General features: G+C 36.3%; 1 protein-coding gene across 23 annotated transcripts in view; it reads right to left on the bottom strand.

Moving 5' to 3' along the window:
* LMO7 (LIM domain 7) overlaps positions 1 to 19,296 on the bottom strand; it is a 188,922-nt gene that overhangs the window by 15,385 nt on the left and 154,241 nt on the right. For 13 of the 23 annotated variants that reach the window (XM_074329373.1, XM_074329376.1, XM_074329371.1 and 10 more), the window contains 8 exons: positions 18,131 to 18,439; positions 7,696 to 7,810; positions 6,446 to 6,607; positions 5,428 to 5,615; positions 4,199 to 4,259; positions 2,391 to 2,447; positions 432 to 457; positions 116 to 220 (listed from right to left, as the gene is read on the bottom strand). In XM_074329373.1, the coding sequence (XP_074185474.1) occupies positions 116 to 220; positions 432 to 457; positions 2,391 to 2,447; positions 4,199 to 4,259; positions 5,428 to 5,615; positions 6,446 to 6,607; positions 7,696 to 7,810; positions 18,131 to 18,439 (1,023 nt within the window). Of the gene's footprint in view, positions 1 to 115; positions 221 to 431; positions 458 to 2,198; positions 2,241 to 2,390; positions 2,448 to 4,198; positions 4,260 to 5,427; positions 5,616 to 6,445; positions 6,608 to 7,695; positions 7,811 to 18,130; positions 18,440 to 19,296 lie in introns of all 23 variants that reach the window. The other 10 variants (XM_074329375.1, XM_074329379.1, XM_074329383.1 and 7 more) reach the window with 5 other exon arrangements.

Below are 19,296 nucleotides of genomic sequence, written 5' to 3'. Positions count from 1 at the left end.
TGAGATTCTTGGCTTTTTAATTTTTTTTTTCTTTTAATTTGCTTCTCCATACTAGTTGACCCTGACCAGGGAAAAGCAAGCCTACTTCCTGTTGGTCCTTATTATTCTGCTTTACCTGCAACAGGCGGTCCTGCTCTTTCTGCCACCTTTCCTGCCGCTTTCGCTCTTCCTCTTGATCCCACGCCCAGCGACTCGGGGCACTGATAGTTGGAACTGGAAGCTGAACAATTATAAGAGGAGATGTGTAAACAAAGAATATATTACTTCATTAAGTCATCTATCAAAGCACTTTTGCGTACATAAATTATTCATATCACGCTCTGCCTTAGCTACGCCAAAAGACAATTGGCTTTGTATTTCAACACAGGTCTTTTCAACTTGGAAAGGCAGGATCACCTTATTTATTCCCAAAACAAATGAAAACTACTTACATCAGGAACCACAGAATCGGAACTTCCTGTACAGCAGCATGCATCGAGAAAGGAAAAAAGTACAATATAAGTTTTTCCATTTCTATAAAATAATTCCTTTCAGAAAGTTATATCATTAGCTGTTTCTATGCCAGTATACTAAGTGACATCAATGTTTTTTTTAAAACAAAAGGAGTAAATCCTTTTTTTCCTCTTTAGTTCCATCTGTTTGTTATTCATCTTCCAAATTCAAAGTCACTTAAAAAGAAAAAAGAGAAAAAGATCAACTATGGACGCCAGGGTACACCCTAGTGCTAGGTACAAGAGCAGAATCAATGGTGTATTTCTGAATAGGTTACAGGGTTCTTTTATTAATAGAGTGTGTAGTAGCTCATGGTTTGGCTTTAAAAAAGAAAGAATTTCAAATGTAACATCCACCAAATCCAAGTTTTTACTTTCACTATTCAATTACAATGTGACAACTATAAGTCACATTTCTCAGGTCTTCTTGATAATGAGCTACTTTTCTTAAGTAAGCCACTACAATAAACATGTTCAAGAAACATTTCCTTTTTCTCTCCTATTACTTGAACCACAAATATGCAAACTTCACATGGATGGCATAGCGTTATTCTTTTTCTTTTTCACAGTGTTATTCTCATGGGCATATTGTTATTCTTTTTATTCTTAGGATATATCTACATAAGTGTGTGTGTCTGTATGTAGTACAATGATTAAAAACAAGTAAGCAAATTTCATAAAATACACTATCATACCGTATTTTTAAATTTTCCTGAAACCTCAGCTGTCAAATAAATTATTCACTTACACAATTATATTTTTAAGAAAACTGCTTTGAGACTTAGGAAAATAGTCTTCCCTAAAATAGCCTGTTGAAGAAAAGTGAGTAAACATTGGAATAGAGAAAGAAAAGGAATTGCTTTATATTAGCCAATTTGAGCTACAAGTATCATACTGTATCAATTAAATTACTGTAGAAAAATAGGAGTTTAACCCAAAAATAGCAAAAACACTAAGGATACTGACACAAATAGATCTTGCGCATGCACAGTTGGTAAAACTACATCTATTTATAGTCAAGAGAAACCTTAATTCATCAAAGGAAGGCTACTAGGAGATTAACACAAAGTACTCAAGTCCAGTAAACACCATGGTGTAAGGCAAGTGTGTAAATGTTTAGTAATCTTAAAAGAAATAACAACATTGCAGACACCAACAGCACACACCAAGGACTGTGCCACTGCATCTCCAATGTTGGATAGTACTTTTAAGTTACTGATAGCAAAACACAGAGCTCGAACTGCATTCGCTAGACAGAGCACTCGGCACTCGTGAAAGGAGAGGAAGTGCCACACACACAGCACATCGAAGGCAGTGCAGCCCAACTACACCAACACAGAGCATCTCAACATGTACCTGTTCACAGGTGGAACCAGAATTTAGTTTTAATTTACTTCAAAGTCAACAGAGCAGTCCTCCGGACACTCCAAAGCCACCACCCCAATAACAATAAAACACTCTGCTTTTTTATTAAGAGCATGTTGCATAAACAAAAAGCAGACATTTTTAAAACGTTAGCCAATTATGTGTTGGTGTAATCTATATTATGCAATTTGTAGGAAGCAATAAGGCTGAAATGAAATTCCTCATTTCTTACTGTCACCCAGTGGAAAGAAGTGTGTGTTTAATAGCATCTCAATTTTTTAATTTAAAAAAAAAGGAAAAAAAAAACTTCAGAAGTACAAAAGACACGCAAAGACCCATTACCACAGAGGTAGACCCATGAACTGTAAGAAAAGCCTGATGACCCTAGGGAAAGAATGGAAATGGGTTATGTCGCTTGGTCATATGACTGCCAGACTGAAGAGGCTCAGCGCCCAGCACCACAGACTATCAGGAAAGAGTGGAGAGCGGAAACAATTCCATGAAAGTTCATGAATTGTTAGCTTGGTGGTTTACCTTGTTCAAAAAATTGTGATCGCCTTTTTAAGTTTTTCAAAGAAATAGGTTCAGATGCTAGTTGAAAAATACAAAAAAAAAAAAAAAATCAATAGCATGTCATTCATTTTAATTTCTCACCACTGGAAAAACTAAATGATACTTGATATACCTTTCTAATCTGTGGCAATATTATTTTTCTTAAATGACAAAACTGATAGCCATAGAAGATATGGATTATTTCAATGCACAAAGACACACATATTTTTAGTAGTCTATACTAGATTCCCATTAGTAAAAGGAACTACTATTTTGATTAATAAATTTTAGCAGATAAGCATCCTAGTTTCACAGAAGCAAAAGTACTATCTTCCGTGCTAAATCACACAGTTTTAGGGAAATGGAAATTAAAATATTTTGCATAGGTCAATCAAAAATCTCTTCTAGTACAAGGAAAATTGTAACTAAAAGTTTTCACAGTATAGATGAGTAAAAAAGAAACTGAAAAATAGCAGGGAGGAGGACAAGAAAATAAATAATACCCAGGAAGGGAGAAAATAAAAACAAATGCTAAAATTAAAACATTCTTCTAACGAGAATATTTTGCTCTAGTTTTCAAGATCTTATAGCCACTAATTTTAAGTAAAACAAAAGTTCAGTCAGATATGAAAGAAAACATTCTCACTTCTCCTACAGATCTGTCGCAAGATTATGGCAAATGATTTTTATCACTTTATCATTTATCATTTTATCACTTCAGCTTATTTATAAAAATGTAAGTGCAGTTATTACTTGATATAAGTTGTTGTTTACTTATCTAAATAAAACCCTCAAATGACTGAGCCTGCTATAGTCTCATGGTCACTAATGAGTTAAATTTCTTATCAGTTTGCTTTGCCTGAATCACTGACAAACAGGACCCGGATGTCTTTTATTTAACATCATGAAGAAGAATAAATCATGCGTGCTTTAAAAACTCATTTGATTAAGAATACAATATCAAACTATAGTCACTTCTAATGATCAGAAATTAAATACAATGGTAAATAATCAATAGAGAGAGAGACGCTTACAAACTTAATTTGGCTTTGACATAATGTATTATGAACTGGCAAATGCAGATTCAAAGCCACCAAGCTGCTGTGAAAACCCAGCCCCATTCCTGGCACTCTACTTTCATGGTAAAAGAAGTTTCATCTTCTTTGGGTCTCTTTCCCTGCCTGTGCGGACCGGATCTTTATTTATATTGTATGCCTGAGGAATAGCACACAGCCTGTGGTAGCTAAATTATTTATTGACGAACAGAAGGAGGAAGATGATAACTACTTCATAAAGCAAAATTTCCCTAGATACCAAATCTGCTTTTCCATTACAAATGGCTACTTTTGCTAACAACTGTTCCTGCTACTGGCATTTCCTGATTAATATTAGCTGCCTCCAAGCTTGTCTCTTTCCCAACAATACAGGGAGAAAGGAAACTTCATTCATGTTTTGTATTTAACTAAGATTCCCTTTGGCAGCATATCTTAGCAAGAAGGCTAATGGCCTCCAGAAAACCAGTCTTTCTTTATTTGGCTTAGACACACAGGCACTCAAAGCTCCTGGACATGCTGCCAAAGCTTTGTTTGCAGTTCCTGAACTATTCTTCAACACTGGAACTGAGCGCCCTTCCACCTGGCTGCAATTGGATCTGTGTGCTAACCCCTTAGTTTCAACTTGCAATGGATCAGTTTGTCTTTCACTCACAGATATTAATTTTTGTAACAACAGAACTTGAGGGCTATGACTTTTCTTATACTATAAATGTAAGTTATAATGGGGATGTTTACCTTTTAGTTCAAACGTATTGCTTTCATCACGAATTCCATTTATTTCCTTGGATTCGGCATTCTGCAAAAGATAAAAATGCCAGTTAATAACCTTCTTTCCAGGTGGACGTGGGGCTTATAGAATGCACTTCCCATTAGTGAAAACATCTTTCTTTTTTTACATAGTGTGTAACAGCAACTTTTTCCATTATTCTTTTTTTTAAACATTTTTAATTTTTTAAAAAAATTTTTATTGGGGAATATTGGGGAACAGTGTGTTTTTCCAGGACCCATCATCTCCAAGTCAAGTTGTTGTTTTTTTCATTCTAATGTGGAGGACACAGCTCACTGGTCCATGTGGGAATCAAACCAGTGACGTTGGTGTTATGAGCACTGTGCACTAACCAACTGAGCCAAACAGCCGCCCTCATTATTCTTTAATCTTTGTGGAGGATTAATGACCAGCTGCAAGCATGGATGCCTTTAAGTTCAATCAGTCATTAATTTTCTGAGAAACATGAAGGGCCAAATAATCATTAATCCATTTATTTGGCTTATATTTATGAATAAGCAACATAGTTCTTTAGGATTCTCTAACAGTTATACTTGCCTTACACAAGGTAGCAGGGTTCCCTTCTTAGATAAAAGGGACTATCTTAGGATAACAACAACATATTTCTAGGGAGTCAATAGAAACATTTGTTTGAAAACTTAAATTTAAGTGATGCTTTGATACTTAGGCAAATTTCTACATTACAATTATTTCAATCAGTTAATGTAACTGAGTATCTTTTAACCACATACGTAAGTCTGCCCATCAAATTCACTTACACAAGGACTAAAAATGCTTCATGAGGTTTTAAATTGCACACAATTACTGCACTTATTTTACCAGTAAAGCCTAAAGAAAGCCCAGAAAATCAGAGTGCATAATTTTATGTAATTACCACTTCACATTCACAAAGATCTGAGAGATGGGTACACTGATGAAAGATTGGTAAGGAACACCTGGAAAACACCAGTATGGGGTCTTTTGATTTTACCATTATATAAATCATTATTACTCTAATTATTAATGAGTAATGCCTATGATTTTCAAAATTTTCCTCTCATTACTATAAATTATCTTAGTTAATTATTTGTTTTTAAAGTATCATCAAAATTGTTCAAACAAAATAAATTCTTCTCCCCCCGACACACACTTCCTACAGTTGCTTTGCTCTCAAACTCCCACTTCTCAAAATACTTACAGAATTCTGAAGGCTTTCTGAGAAATCAGTCGTTATTGATAGATTTGAAGATCTGTCTGAGTTGTAAATTCCAGAAGTTGCATCAATCCACTTTGTTTCAGGTGAACCTATAATTTTGGTAGCCATACTGGTGAGATTGAGGGTTTTATGCCGGGTAAATGGCAGGGAATGCTGGTCTTTGCCCCAATCTGATTGGCACATGAAGATCAAGAAATGAGTACACACAAATGTTGAAGTGGAAAGAACAAAGTTACTGAAGGCACATATACAAAATGCACACACACAAGACAAACAAACAAATCAGGTAGTGTGTGAAAGAAATGAAAAGTTTAGTGCTTTTACAAACAGACCACCTTCTGGAAATTCAAGGGTTAGATCATGTTAGTAATGAAAAGACTAGCAAATTTGCTGAATCTTTCTGTAAATCATGACTGGATATTGTATTTTGATATCATAAGTTGGTAGGTCTAATACCCTTCCCCATCTAACTTCTATAACTAAGAAACACAATAATGAATGAAATGTATATTGAAAGTTCCTTGAGAAAGAACAACAGGAATATGACTTACCATGTTCTATCTTATAGCAGTTACAGTAATGGTTCCATAGATAAAGTCCAATCATAGTGTAATTCTTAAAACTCAACATTATCATATGACTCCCTAATGCAGATACAATTATAATAGCCTTCAGAAAAAAAGTGAGAGGTGCATTTGAATAAATGGGGGGGAAAAAATCGTCTTCAATTGACATATGCATTCAGAGTCAGTCCAGCGTATAATTCAGTCAATAAATAATGTAGAACTCAGTAAATTTGCTAGTGAAAAGTTTTCAGACAGAATAGTCAAAGAAGTATCACTCATGATTTGTCTTGACATAACCACAAAATATCTTTAAGCAAAAAAAAAAAAAGTAAAATGTAAAGAAAAATAATGTTATTGAAGCAAGCTGTTATAACCAGTTGCCAAAGACCAGTTCCCAATTTAGAAAGCCAGACACAGTGGTAAAACCAACTCACCAGACTTTCCATACCGCCTGATATCCATTACTAGGTTTCCAGTTTCTTGAGCATTAGCCATGGCTTCTTCCCACTCTTTTGTGTCCTTATATGAAAACTTGGTGTTGTTAATAGCAATAATTTCATCATCTACCTGTAGCTGAGAAAATTCTGCTGGGCTACCTGAATAAAGCAAAATAACAACCAATTAAAACAAACTACATTCTACAGTTATTGCTTATTTGAATTAAAGAAAAAAATGACTTCTTAATCTCAACTAACCATTTCTCATAATACTTTAGGTGGAAAAGAGTCACAAACTGTCTTAAAATTATAAAATACTTGAGTATCTACAACATATAAATCACCAGAGGCATTCTGTAATATATAGTATGTATTATGTTCATTAACATTTAAAGGAAAAATAAGTTCACCTGTTCAAAACAGTTCCTTTATTATCCTCCTAAGAACAAAGAAAATTTTTATTTGTTTTTAAATTAAAAATGTGAAATCTATTGCCCTTTAATTGAGCTTCCAAATCCAAATACACTGGAATGGAGGAAAAAGCAGGGTCACCTAAAACTGCTTAAAATTACTACTTACCATTATCTCACTAAAGCAGTCTTGAAATTTCAAAGAAATAAACAGCATGCAATTTTATGTAGCTAAAATATGTAAATGAGGAACTCCTTTTAAATACCATAGTTTTGGGGTTTGTTTTTGTTTTTTGTTTTTGTTTTTTTAATTTTAAGCCTTGTGGTAGTATTTTGCTAAGAGTTCTAGGCTTGATTTGGTATAGCCGTTGGGGGTGGGGGGGCAATCCCTTTGCAAAAGTCCCCAACCAGCCTGAGAATTCCATAGGCAACAGATATATCAGAATGCTCAGGAAACATCACTTTATTATGCAGCACATCTATATCTACCACAAACACGGCTGTCAGCGAAAGTTTTTTCTGAATCTTCAATTAAGTATTATTTGACAGCATTTTCAAACATTAAGCCTGAAATTTTGAAAAATGAATTCTGTAAAAGTTACAAAATTAAAGTTCTTCAAAACTACAATTAGTTAGGAAAGGAGAACAAACAACATGTAGTTTATAACCCCAACTATTAAGCTCAGAGAAGAAAATGCACCTCCTCGCTTTACTGCTGCATTTTCCACACGTGTTTTCTCCTCCTGTATCAAATGAACTAATTTCTGTGGGGGGGATTTGAATAGCATAGGATAACAAAGGAGAAGAAATTTCAGTAGAGCGAAATCTATGATTTACCTGCTTCGACTGATGCTACGAAGATCCCGGAAATATCCCATTTTACTGTAAACCCAAAGTCAAGACTGTTCCCAGGCGTCTGGTTTATGCTGATTCTCATATCACTGAACTGATCCTGAAAACAAACATGAAACGGTGGGATCAGGTGTCCCTGGCACTGACTTGGAGGAAAGTCTATCCATGAAAGAAGGGAGGCTGCACGCAAGGTATACTTGAATTATTTCATGATCAACCAGAAGCTTCATTCTTTTTTCTCTGGGTTTCGTAAAACCTTTATTGACAGAAATATCACCCTGTTTATTATTTTTCTGCTAAAATAAGGGAAATTCTTATCAACAGATGTTTTTCTTCACATTAATACTATAAATCAGTTGACCACTGGTAAAACTTAAGCTTTTGCCCATCATTTAATTAGGACTAATTTACAGACAACTTATTATTATTATCCAGGAATGGAGTTGAGTGAGAAGGGGTATAGGGTTGTGTGTGTGTGTGTGTGTGTGTGTGTGTGTGTGTGTGTGTGTGTGTAAAATGGAATATTCTTAAGCCATGAGAAAAGGGACATTCTGCCGTTTGCAACAATACAGATGGCCCTGACCATAATATGCTAAGTGAGATAAGTCAGGCAGAGAGACAAGTACTGTATAATATCACTTATATGTGGAAGCCAAACTTGTGAAAACAGAGTAAAATGGTGGTTACCAGGGGTGTGGGTTGGGAGATAAAACAGATGTGGTTTAAGGATATGAACTTGCAAAGAGTAGTAAATAAGCCCAAGAGATCTAATGTACAGTATAGTGAATATAGACAACAATATTGTATTATAATCATCATACTTGTTAGAGACTGAAATGTGATTCCAATCACTCAAAAAAGAATAATTATTTAACGTGACAGAGGTACTAATTATCACTACAATGGTAAACATGTTATAATATATAAACGTATCAAATTAACATGCCGTACACCTTACATTTATATGGTGTTATATGTTAAATATATTTCAATAAAATGGTATTTTTGAAAATGCAAAAAAAGATGTAAATAACTTATTTATTTTAAAACATGCTGCCAAAGTGAAATAAGTCAGACTGAGAAGACAAATACCATATGATGTCATTCATATGTGGAATCTAAAAAACAGAATAAACAAACAAAACAGAAATAGACTCATAGATACAGAGAACAAACTGATGGCTGCTACATGGGAGGGGGTTGAGGAAATGGGTGAGAAAGGTGAAGGGATTACATAGGAAGTACAAGTCGCTAGTCACAAAATAGTCATGGGGATATGAAATACAGTATGAGGAATATAGTCAATAAGGTAAAAACTACGTATGGTGTCAGATGGGTACTAGACTTGTTGGGGGGATCACTTCATAAATTATATAAATGCCTAACCACTACCCTGCACACCTGAAACTACTATAAAATAATATTGAATGTCAACTATAATTGAAAACATATATATGTATAATTATGAGGTGTAAAGTACAGCATAGGGAATATAGTCAATGAATGCTATTGTAATAGCTGTGTACAACATCAGAGGGGTAGTAGACTTGTTGGGTTATCACTTTGTGAGGGGTGTAAATCTCTAACCATTATGTTCTTTTGTATACCTGAAAGTAATAAAAATAAATAAATAAATACCATCAGACTTACGAAAAAACTTCCAACACTGAACAGACATAGCTGAATAATTTTATGGGGTTCATAGACACATAATTCAGCTACCACCACTCATCTAGGACTGGTACCACCCCCTAAAGAACACCTGAAATTTTGGCAAGGCATTTTTGCTTGCCCCACTGCCACAGGAAGATGTAACGGTAAAGGCAGAGCTGCTACGCAAACTGCAAAATGCAGAACTGTGTTGTCCCTGCGGGGCCACCGGTCAGATGCCAAGACAGCCCCCATTGAGGCACCCTGAGCTGTAGGCCATGACTTCCTCGAAGTAACATCCACCCACAAGCCCAAGGACAAGAGCCTCTTGGACAATAGATGGAAGTTTATTTCCGTCTCCATCACTCTACTACATTGCAATAACTTTTAAGTTTCACAGACTTTCTTAAGCCGTGTTCCAAAACAAATGTTTTAAGTTTTACACTACACTAGTGTACTGTACACTAGTGTCTGTGAAAAATTCAGCTATCGTTTATCATTTACATATTTTATTTCGGGTAAGCAGCAGATATGAATTTTAGCATAATGAGACTCCCAGACTAGTGTTTTAGTTCTCTGATTCATAATCATAAAGAACGTACACTTAATTGTTTTACAAAAACATATTCTTAAAGCCACTTCATTTTCTAGAAAAACACCTACAACCTCTCCATTTTAATTTAGCAGTTAAATCAAAACCCAGGGCCAACTGGGCAAATCCTAAACTTTTATTCTTAAGTTTTTCCACCAGTAAAACAAGTTTAAAATCCAACTGACAATATTCTGAGAAAAAAATTATAATTATCTAAGAATTAGAAGGCTCTGAATAAAAGATTGAGAACTTACTATGTAATTTGGGCACAGAAGTTAAGCGCTACAACAAAATTCTTTCAGTCTTTTGTTCAACATTTATGGTGCATCTATTCTGTATATGACACAGTGCTTAGTACTTTGGGAACTAATTAGGCATGGCCCTTGCTCTCACGAAATAATTACTGACTCTTCAACAGTGGGTATGGAACTTTTTTAAGAAAAAAAATTGTAGCTAATAATAATAAGATTTCATCAGAAAGCTTGTAAAGCAGTTTAAATATGGGAACCCAGATGTCATTAGTGATGACACTCATTAATAATCATCCTGAACACAAATCTCCAGAATAAAACTCTTCTATGAATAGAAAAAAATTACTGGTTAGTTCTACTCCTTAACCAAATCTGCCATAGCCTTAAATTAGAGATGACTCAATGAAAATAAGAGGTCATCTTTGCCACTCTTACCTGCCCCCCGCCCCTGCCAAAATTCCAACTTAAACCCAATTAAAGTGCAGAATCTATTGCTATAGAAGGACAGAGAAACAAATGATAGGTTAGATATTCAAGACATTAATTGAGGTTTTTTTATCTTGAAGAATAAAAGACAGACTAGAGATTTAATAAATAGTCTCAAAGTACATAAAGAATACTTTGTGGGAGATAGCATGTGAATATTATCCTTTTTTACCAAATATAGGATAAAAGAGAATGAGATTAAGCCATAGACAGAAGAAGCTCACAATTATATTAGACTGGAATTGTCCCACTAAGGGCTGCTCTTACCTTGGGAATAAATCTCTACTTCAACATAGTAAACAACAGTGCAGATAACCACCTCTCTGAAATAGTTAACAGAGAACAGGCTCACTGTGACTACAGCCTTGCAGACTATAGATCCTTGGGACTGTACACAGGCAAAGAAGAAAAGAGAACCACATGGACAATTACAGGTCCATTTCTGTCAATGATCAGAATTGGTTATAACCTGTCAATAACCCTCAGGCATGTCACTGAGCATGGAAGAGCATTTTCTCTCACAACAACATTGATTTTCAAGCTTTTTTTTGTTTTTCAAAACTCTATTTTCAAATGAAATTCTTACACAGACCACTTCCCTCCAAACGGAATATATACAAGGATTAAAGTAAGTGGCTCTAGTTTCAGGGTAAGGGCCTCAGAGCCCATTTGCCTGGCCTCCTCCTCATGGTAGTTCCTTACACATCTCTGTGGAATTCAGGGTTATTAAATTAGATTATCCATTAGACTTCTTATAGAGGAACATATCTATAATTATAGCCAAACATAAATTACTCAACAATAATTTCACTTAGCACTTTTAGTTCCATGGTTTTCTCTGCAAAATATATGCCACATGAGTATTCTACAAAGGACCAATGCTGCTGACGATGATAATGGGGAATTACCTTCTGAACTGGATGGAAGCATGAATATAAATTATTGGGGGAAATCTAAATTCTTGATGACAGGCTAAGAACTATCCCAAGTAGTTTAAGTTCTCTAAGCCAGGAAAGATAAAATGTTGTTAGCAACATATCAGCACTTAAAATAAAAATAGTCTCCCCCCAAATTAGTTGTAGCTTAAGCAGAAGTATACACTGAAAACTGTGATTTTTTTTTAAATAAAATCATAATCTGATGCAACAATGATAGGATTTATTTTTACGAAATCTGGTGAATTAAGATTATCATGTCAGCACAGATAGGAATTAATAAAAAAAAAACAGGGTCAATCTTATGTAATAACAAGTCAGATAGCTATTCTTCTCAAATTTGTCTAATTGGATAAATGTGTTCACTTGAGGGAAGCCTACTTAAGTTGATAAAATTAAACACTGAAAATAGATGCAAGCTGTAAAGTCAGAAATAACAGAGGAAACATGTAATTTTTGATTTTTGTATACATGGCTCTTTAGTGTCTTTTTTTTCAGGGTCTTGAGTGAGCCTGCTGCTCTGGCACTGGAGCTACTCTCCTCCCCCAAAGATGCATTTATACCTACTTTCTCCACTTCCCCATTCCAAAGAGGCAGGGGCGTTTCCAGCCCTACCACATTACTCAACCCATTCCAAGCTTACCTCTTCCCTCCCAAATCCATTTATAGTCTTCACCCCACCAGACACTACCAGCGATTCTAGCTTTTAGGAAACTATCTTCTAAGTCACTCATTATCTCACTTTCTCTTGCCTTTTTTCCTTCTATCTAGCTCTCTGTCCATTTCTCAGTTTCATTTAATATGTTCCCTCTTCTTTTCTTATTTTCATTTCGTTTTTTTTTCCTAGTTAGTCTGCCATCTTTTTGACTACATGCTCTCCTGAGTAACCTCCTTAACTGCTATGTCTTCAACTAGTATGAGGTGTGATCAAAAAATACAGTGAATGTTTAAATTTAAAAAAAATTATTACAGTAAAAGACACATTGCCATTAATCCCCCCTCAAAATATTTTCCCTCACTTTGAACACACTTATCCCATTGTTCTTGCATTTTCTGAAGCAGTCCTGGACGTCCTCTTTTGTAAATGTCTTTAGTTGCGCTGTCGTAGCTGCCTCTATGTCCTGAATCGATTCAAAACATTTTCCTTTCATGGTGATTTTGACTTTGGGGAAGAGCCAGAAGTCGCATGAATAAGGTAAATAAGGTAGATGTAGACACACTGTAATGTTTTTATTTGACAGAAACTGCCATAGCAGAAGCAATATGCTACACGGAGCATTGTCATGATGGAGGATGAAGTAAAGGCACTCACGAAAGAGGACTTCCAGAGCTGCTTCAGAAAGTGGCAAGAATGATGGGATGAGTGTGCTCAAAGTAGGAGGGCGGTGCAGGGGGTTATTTTGTTTTTTAATTAAAATTTATTGGGGTGACAATGATTAGTAAAATTACATAGGTCTCAGGTGTACAATTCTGTCACACATCATCTATATATCACATTGTGTGTTCACCACTCAAAGTCAGTTCTCCTATCACCATATATTTGGGGGGTGGGGGTGTATTTTGAGGGGGATTAATGGCAATGTGTCTTTTACTGCAATGAAATTTTTTATTTAAACATTCACTGTATTTTTCGATCACAACTCGTATGTCAGTCCAACGTATGTATACCCAGCACATCCAAAACTAAATTAACTACCTTCCTCCCAAACCTGTTCTTCCACCTCTTGTTTTTCATGTATTGGTTAATTACATCACTACATAACCAAATGACTAAGTTAGAAACACCAGGTTCTTTCTCTGGGTCTATTCCTCATTTCTTCCCCTAACTGCTCCCCACCCCAACTCCACACAACGGTCCCCACCCCCACTCTCCACCACACACATGCATTTAATAGTGTTATCAAGTTCACAATCCATAAATCCATCTGGAACCACCCCTCAATCCATCTTCCTCAGATAATCTTAGTTTGGCCATTGTCTCCTCCCTGCACTACTGTGGCCACCTCCCAACTGCTTCTCAGGCCTCCAGACCTCCTTGGCCCCCATTTTCAACACAGCTGCCACAACTTTAGTTACAGAACATGCCAATCATTATATCACACCCTGTTTTAAAATTGCTACTAGCTCCTCACTGCCTACTGGGTAGATTCCAAACTCTACATTTCAGAAATAGATTCAGTTCTGATATGTTTTAATCAGTATATACCTTTCCTCAAAACGATCTTAAGAATGATTTTGTCTTTATGAAACAGAAGATATTTCAGTTCTTGTTGGCCCTAAAATTCTAAAGACACAGCAAAGTTAAAATAAGTCAACATTTGGTGTTTTTACTCAAGGCAGTTCTCAAAGTTGAGCACGCCATGTTTTAAAAACATTAAGGTCAGAGCAAATACAATCATGGCTTTATCATTTAACTAGCCTGGAGTGTGTTACATGAATTTCAAATCTCAAGTATTTCATGGGTGAAAACAGGGATAACACCATCTACTTTGCAAGATTATTGAAAGGAATAAATGAAACACTTAAAAGATGCCAAAGTATCTGATTGATGCCTAGTAATTACATTCTTTTTCTCATGGAAACAATGGTATACATTATATATAGGTTGGTTAGGCAGTTTCCAGACCAGCTAAAGAAAATCCTCTTTAATGCTCACATACATAGTTCTACATAGAACTCAGTCAGCATTCAACAAATAGATAACCAAGCACTGTGCTAACAGTAAGCAAGACAGGCTTGCTTCCAACCTTCACAGAAAGTCAGGTCTAGTAAAGGTGACAAGCAAATAAAATGCACAGTAAGAAGCTATGATGAGATAAGCCCTGGGCACTATTAAAAAGGGCATTTATAAGAGGTTTGGAGACTAGGACACGGACATGTAGAAAGCTTCCTTCCTCCCGTATTGTATCATCCTACATCTGGGTACTGCTTTAAAAAATCTGGGGCAGAGATTCCAACATATGGGTATGGATGAGATTTGAGAATAGAGGGCTCTGACAGGACAAAATAAAATGAAAATCTATAGGCAAGGCCAATTTGGGGGGAAATCATGAAAGCCACACCTGTGAGTCAGTTAGGAGAGGATGAAGGACTACGAGAGTCACACTCTCTCCACTGGCTCAGGGTCACCCCCAGAATTTTCCTAGTACCTAGACTGGCAAGAGAAGCAAGCAATGAAGCATCATAAAAAGATAAGTAAGGGAGAAAAGGAAATAGAGAGGAATAAAACCCCCAGCTCAGCAATGGAGAGTGGGAAAGAAATGCCTGTGGGCAGATTTTAAATGAGAGCATATTCCTTCATTGTGCTTGTACTTCTTTATGGCATAAACCACCTATTACCACAATTCTGTGATATGCTCCGAACCAGTCTCTGCCCCCTAGACTTCATTTCCTTAAAACAGTTCTATGTGACATCATGGTGCTTACTTTTCTGAAATACTCCTTAATATTAAAATTCCCACATTAACCTATAAAGGCCTAAATTACCTGCTGGATCAAGTTCATCATTCAGTCTAGTATTTGAAGCCCTGAATGCAATTCAAATCAGCAAACTGTACTTCAGTGCCAATTATGTGTAAACGCTGCGGAGGATACACAGAATACAGCAAAGGAGACACTGAACATGTGGAACGACGAAGAACTCAGCAAATGAAGCTTTCAAGGGTGAAAAGTTCAATTCTAACGATGGGAAGGAGATGTTTTGATTCACCAAGGAGACGACCCTCTCAGTCTTTGAAAGAACAGGAGGACTTTCAAAGAGAGAGATGGGTGAAATGAACATTTTCAAATGGGGCAAGAACAAGAACCAATATGTATGATATGTTCAAGGAAGTACAAGATGTGTTCAAGAAAAAGCAGTCTCATGTGGCTAGATCATCTACCCCCATCTCTTTGCCGTAACACAGTGTGGTGGAGGCAATGATGCGTCAGGAGTTCAAGTCCTGACTCCAGCGCTCAGCACCTGGTATGGCCTTGGATGAGTAACATGACCACTCCATGCCTCAGTTTCCACAACTATAAAATGGAGATACAAGAGTCACTGAGGGATAACTAAGATAATGCCCTGACACATGTGGGTGGTATATGGTAAGCACTCAATAAACAGCCGTTACAGCACTGCAAAGGGTGTTTGGGAGCAGGGATGAGAGACCTCAGTCTCCCCTGAGTGCTGTGAACTTAACAGAACAGACCACAGAGTGCCACTGGAGGCTTTGGAGCAGAGAAATTACTGACTCCAGCCTGGCATCACGCAGGTTAACCTGATGCCAGCTTTTATACAATGCACAAACACATGTGACTATTTACAAAGCATCTGCATTGATGGGGAAAGGGCCTGAATTTCCACTGAAGCAGGAAGAGAAAAGTGTAACATCAAGGAAAATTCTGGAGGAAGAAATGAAAGGACATTACCAGCAAAAGTGCGAAGTAAGAAAGAGAAAGAAGACCTGAAGAATACTTATACAACTACCAAGACATCTAGATGCTCAGCCACACACTATTTTTTATTTTTTCTATCCTCTGAACTCCCAGAATTATAGTTTGGACAAGAGTTTGGAGGAGTTTTGCATATGACCTTGACATATGAGGTTGATGAAAAAATAATTGCAGTTTAAAAGGTTAAAAAAAATTGCAAAAACCACAATTACTTTTGCATCAACCTAATATTAGTCATCCTGTTTTGTGCCTTCACAGATCTTTTCCAACTCGTGAGTTCCTTGTCAATGAAAAGAGCGAGAGAATGCTACATAAGCCACCTTCCTCAGAGTGCAGAAGTGACACACCAAGCACCTCAGGCATAGCAAGTTGCCATATGATGCATACATATGCTCAAGAATTCCAATCTCTAGATCCTTGTTAAATAAGGCCTAATTTTGCTTGGTAGAGTACCATTTCGAGTTCGGCGACCAAGGAGCACAAACCCCTTTAGGATGAACCCTGAAACCATGCCATGACGATTCAGGTTCTTCTGATCTGCCAATAATCTGGTCCATACCCACCTACCACTCTTAGCCTCTTTTTCTTAATCCGTGATGCATTTAGTCAACTGTCACCCTGAAGGAGTTACCTCCATCTAGCACACGAGAAATTAATCAGTCTATTTTGTTAGATTTGTTCTTTGAAAAGATGAAGGCAAACACACAAATCCATAAAACAAAAGACCCTTGCTTCTGTTTCTATTATTCATCCATTAGTACCATATGTTCCCCAAGTATAGTAACATATGTTACTATTTTCATCCATTGAATCTTACAATGCTAATTATGTCTTTCCAATTCTTTAACAATGAAATGAAAAAGAAAGTTACAACTAATGATTTTAGCAAGCGGCAAAAACTGGTTTTAGAAATATGTTCATAAAGGTACATGGGAAAAACTAAAAGAAATATTCCTAAATAGTAACAAAGACTATACCTAAATGATGGGATTACCAGTGATTTTTATGTATACTTCCCTGCATTTCCAAATTTCCTCAGGCACGTAGTACTTTATAATTAGGAAAAAAAAGAAAAAAGCTTACTCTAAAGTGGTAAAGATTTACTTACTAACAAAAATCTAATAATACTAAATAAATGTTATATCAAATTATTTCACATAAAGTTACTACATTAATATAACTTAGTCCAAATTATACACCTGATATTGTACCTTAGAAAACAAATATACTTTAGGAAGGAACCAGACAAATCTAGACTAGGCCAAAGAACCACAAAAGCTCCTCCATGTTAAGGGGTTCACACATCAAAATGCTTAACCAGAGTTTTTTCTAAAAGAGAAAAGCTTTCTGTTCTCTAGACAACCAGCAACTTTTTAGCCTGCATGTAAAACATACTAAAAGAACACTCATTACCTAATAATTTTCTTAAGTTAATCTTAAGGGATTTTAAGTAGGAAAAACTACAAATGCCTCCAGTCATTTTTTTAACTGATGGCATATTTTATTGGACTTCAAATGTTAAGAAACACAATTGTCATACTATAACTAAGCCTCAATAGTCTCATTAAGAAACAAGGAGTGGCACAAAATTCGAGACTTTCTAAAGTATAAATTCGTATTGAAAGTCACAAGAAGGTTAATATGATAGAGAAAGAAATGCCAGGTCCTCAGAGGCCACACCTCTCGTGTGTACCGATTTCTCCTTGTAAACTCCCTGAGAAGGGGCTTTACTGCCCATTTATCTATCAGACCTGCATCTGAAACCTCCCAAGTGACTGCTATACCTAAATCTGGGACAGCTGTACACTAGTAGTGTAAGGCAACAGCTGCCAGCATGGGGAATAGAAAGAAACCCCAGCTAAACCCCAAGGAAATTGGTCAATGGTCTCAATACACCCATTCCACAAGGGTTACCTGCAAGATCTGTTAAAAATAAAATGCCATCTCATATTCCACATTATCAGCCCATATAACTGACTGTAATGCCTACACACACTGGTGAAAAACGTGATTTCCTGTTTAAGTGCTTATGTTTCTGCGCAGCAGATGATAAAACACCTTCCCAAACTCACCTTTGACCTTGAGACTTCTGTTTGTGCGGAGCTTCTCCCTTCTCCAAGCTCAGACATTAAATCAGGGCCAGATGTTGAAGACAATGTGGCTTTAGAAGTGGCAGCCTGGTCCTGGGAAAGAGATGAGAAGGGGGGTGTAGGAGAGGGCAACCTCATCACACTCTCGCCCCATGTCACTGCCTCTCTTTCACTGAAGGAGCTGGAAGCAAGCTGGCTTGGGTCAGGTTTACGCACAGAGGTGCTGAGCGAACTGTATTGAGATCTCTTAACACCTTCTACGTCTCCATTATGCTTCCAAATATCATCCATCTAAATAGGAAACATCATTTTAAACTTGGCATTCTGTTCGATTTCTGTTTAAAATGTGTACATCGATATTTTAAAACCATAAAAGTAACATATGCCTCCCACAGCAAAGTGACTGATTACCAAAAGCTGGGAGCTCATCCCTTCATGCCCGCAGATCTGCACATATTTAGCGGAGGACAAGCTGTTTCTACAAAAGTGTTTGTATTATAAACAGACCTCTGAAACTTTCTATGCTCGTTTACATCAGTCCAGGTCAACAAATAGAACTCTACTCTTTTTAATTATTGAATACCCCGTAGTATGGATATCTATAATTTATTCATGTGATATGCATTCAACATTGTTCAAAGTTTTCTGTAACTTCCAAAAATATTGCAACGAATGACTACATATCTTTATAAGCAAAAGTTTACTTATGTGTGTTTCTCTGCCCCCTTCCCAACACTAGACATTATGAAAGTTTAAATCTTTGTCAATCAGGTGGGTGAAAAGTTGTATACCTCTTGCTTGTTCTAATGAGGTTGAACATGCATCTGTGTGCTTTATATTATCAACCGTTTAAATTTCCTCACCCTTGAACAATTAATTTCTATATCCATTTTTCTACTCTGTATCTTTTCCTTAACAATTTGTAGGGCCATTTTAAGTCTTAGGAATATTAACCCTATATTTATAAGACATTTATCTAATATTTTTCTGAGTCTATAAATTGTCTTTTGACTACGCTAAAAGTGTCTGTCATATAAATTTAATTTTTATGCTGTCAAACATGCCTGTACTTTATTTAAGATAATGGTCAGGAGATTCCTGGCTAGTTTAGACAGGTTTCCCTGACCTCAATATTTTTAAATCAAATT

The sequence above is a fragment of the Rhinolophus sinicus genome, linkage group LG04, assembly GCF_036562045.2.
Source record: "Rhinolophus sinicus isolate RSC01 linkage group LG04, ASM3656204v1, whole genome shotgun sequence".
NCBI lineage: Eukaryota > Metazoa > Chordata > Mammalia > Chiroptera > Rhinolophidae > Rhinolophus > Rhinolophus sinicus.
This window is presented reverse-complemented; position numbering and strand designations above follow the sequence as displayed.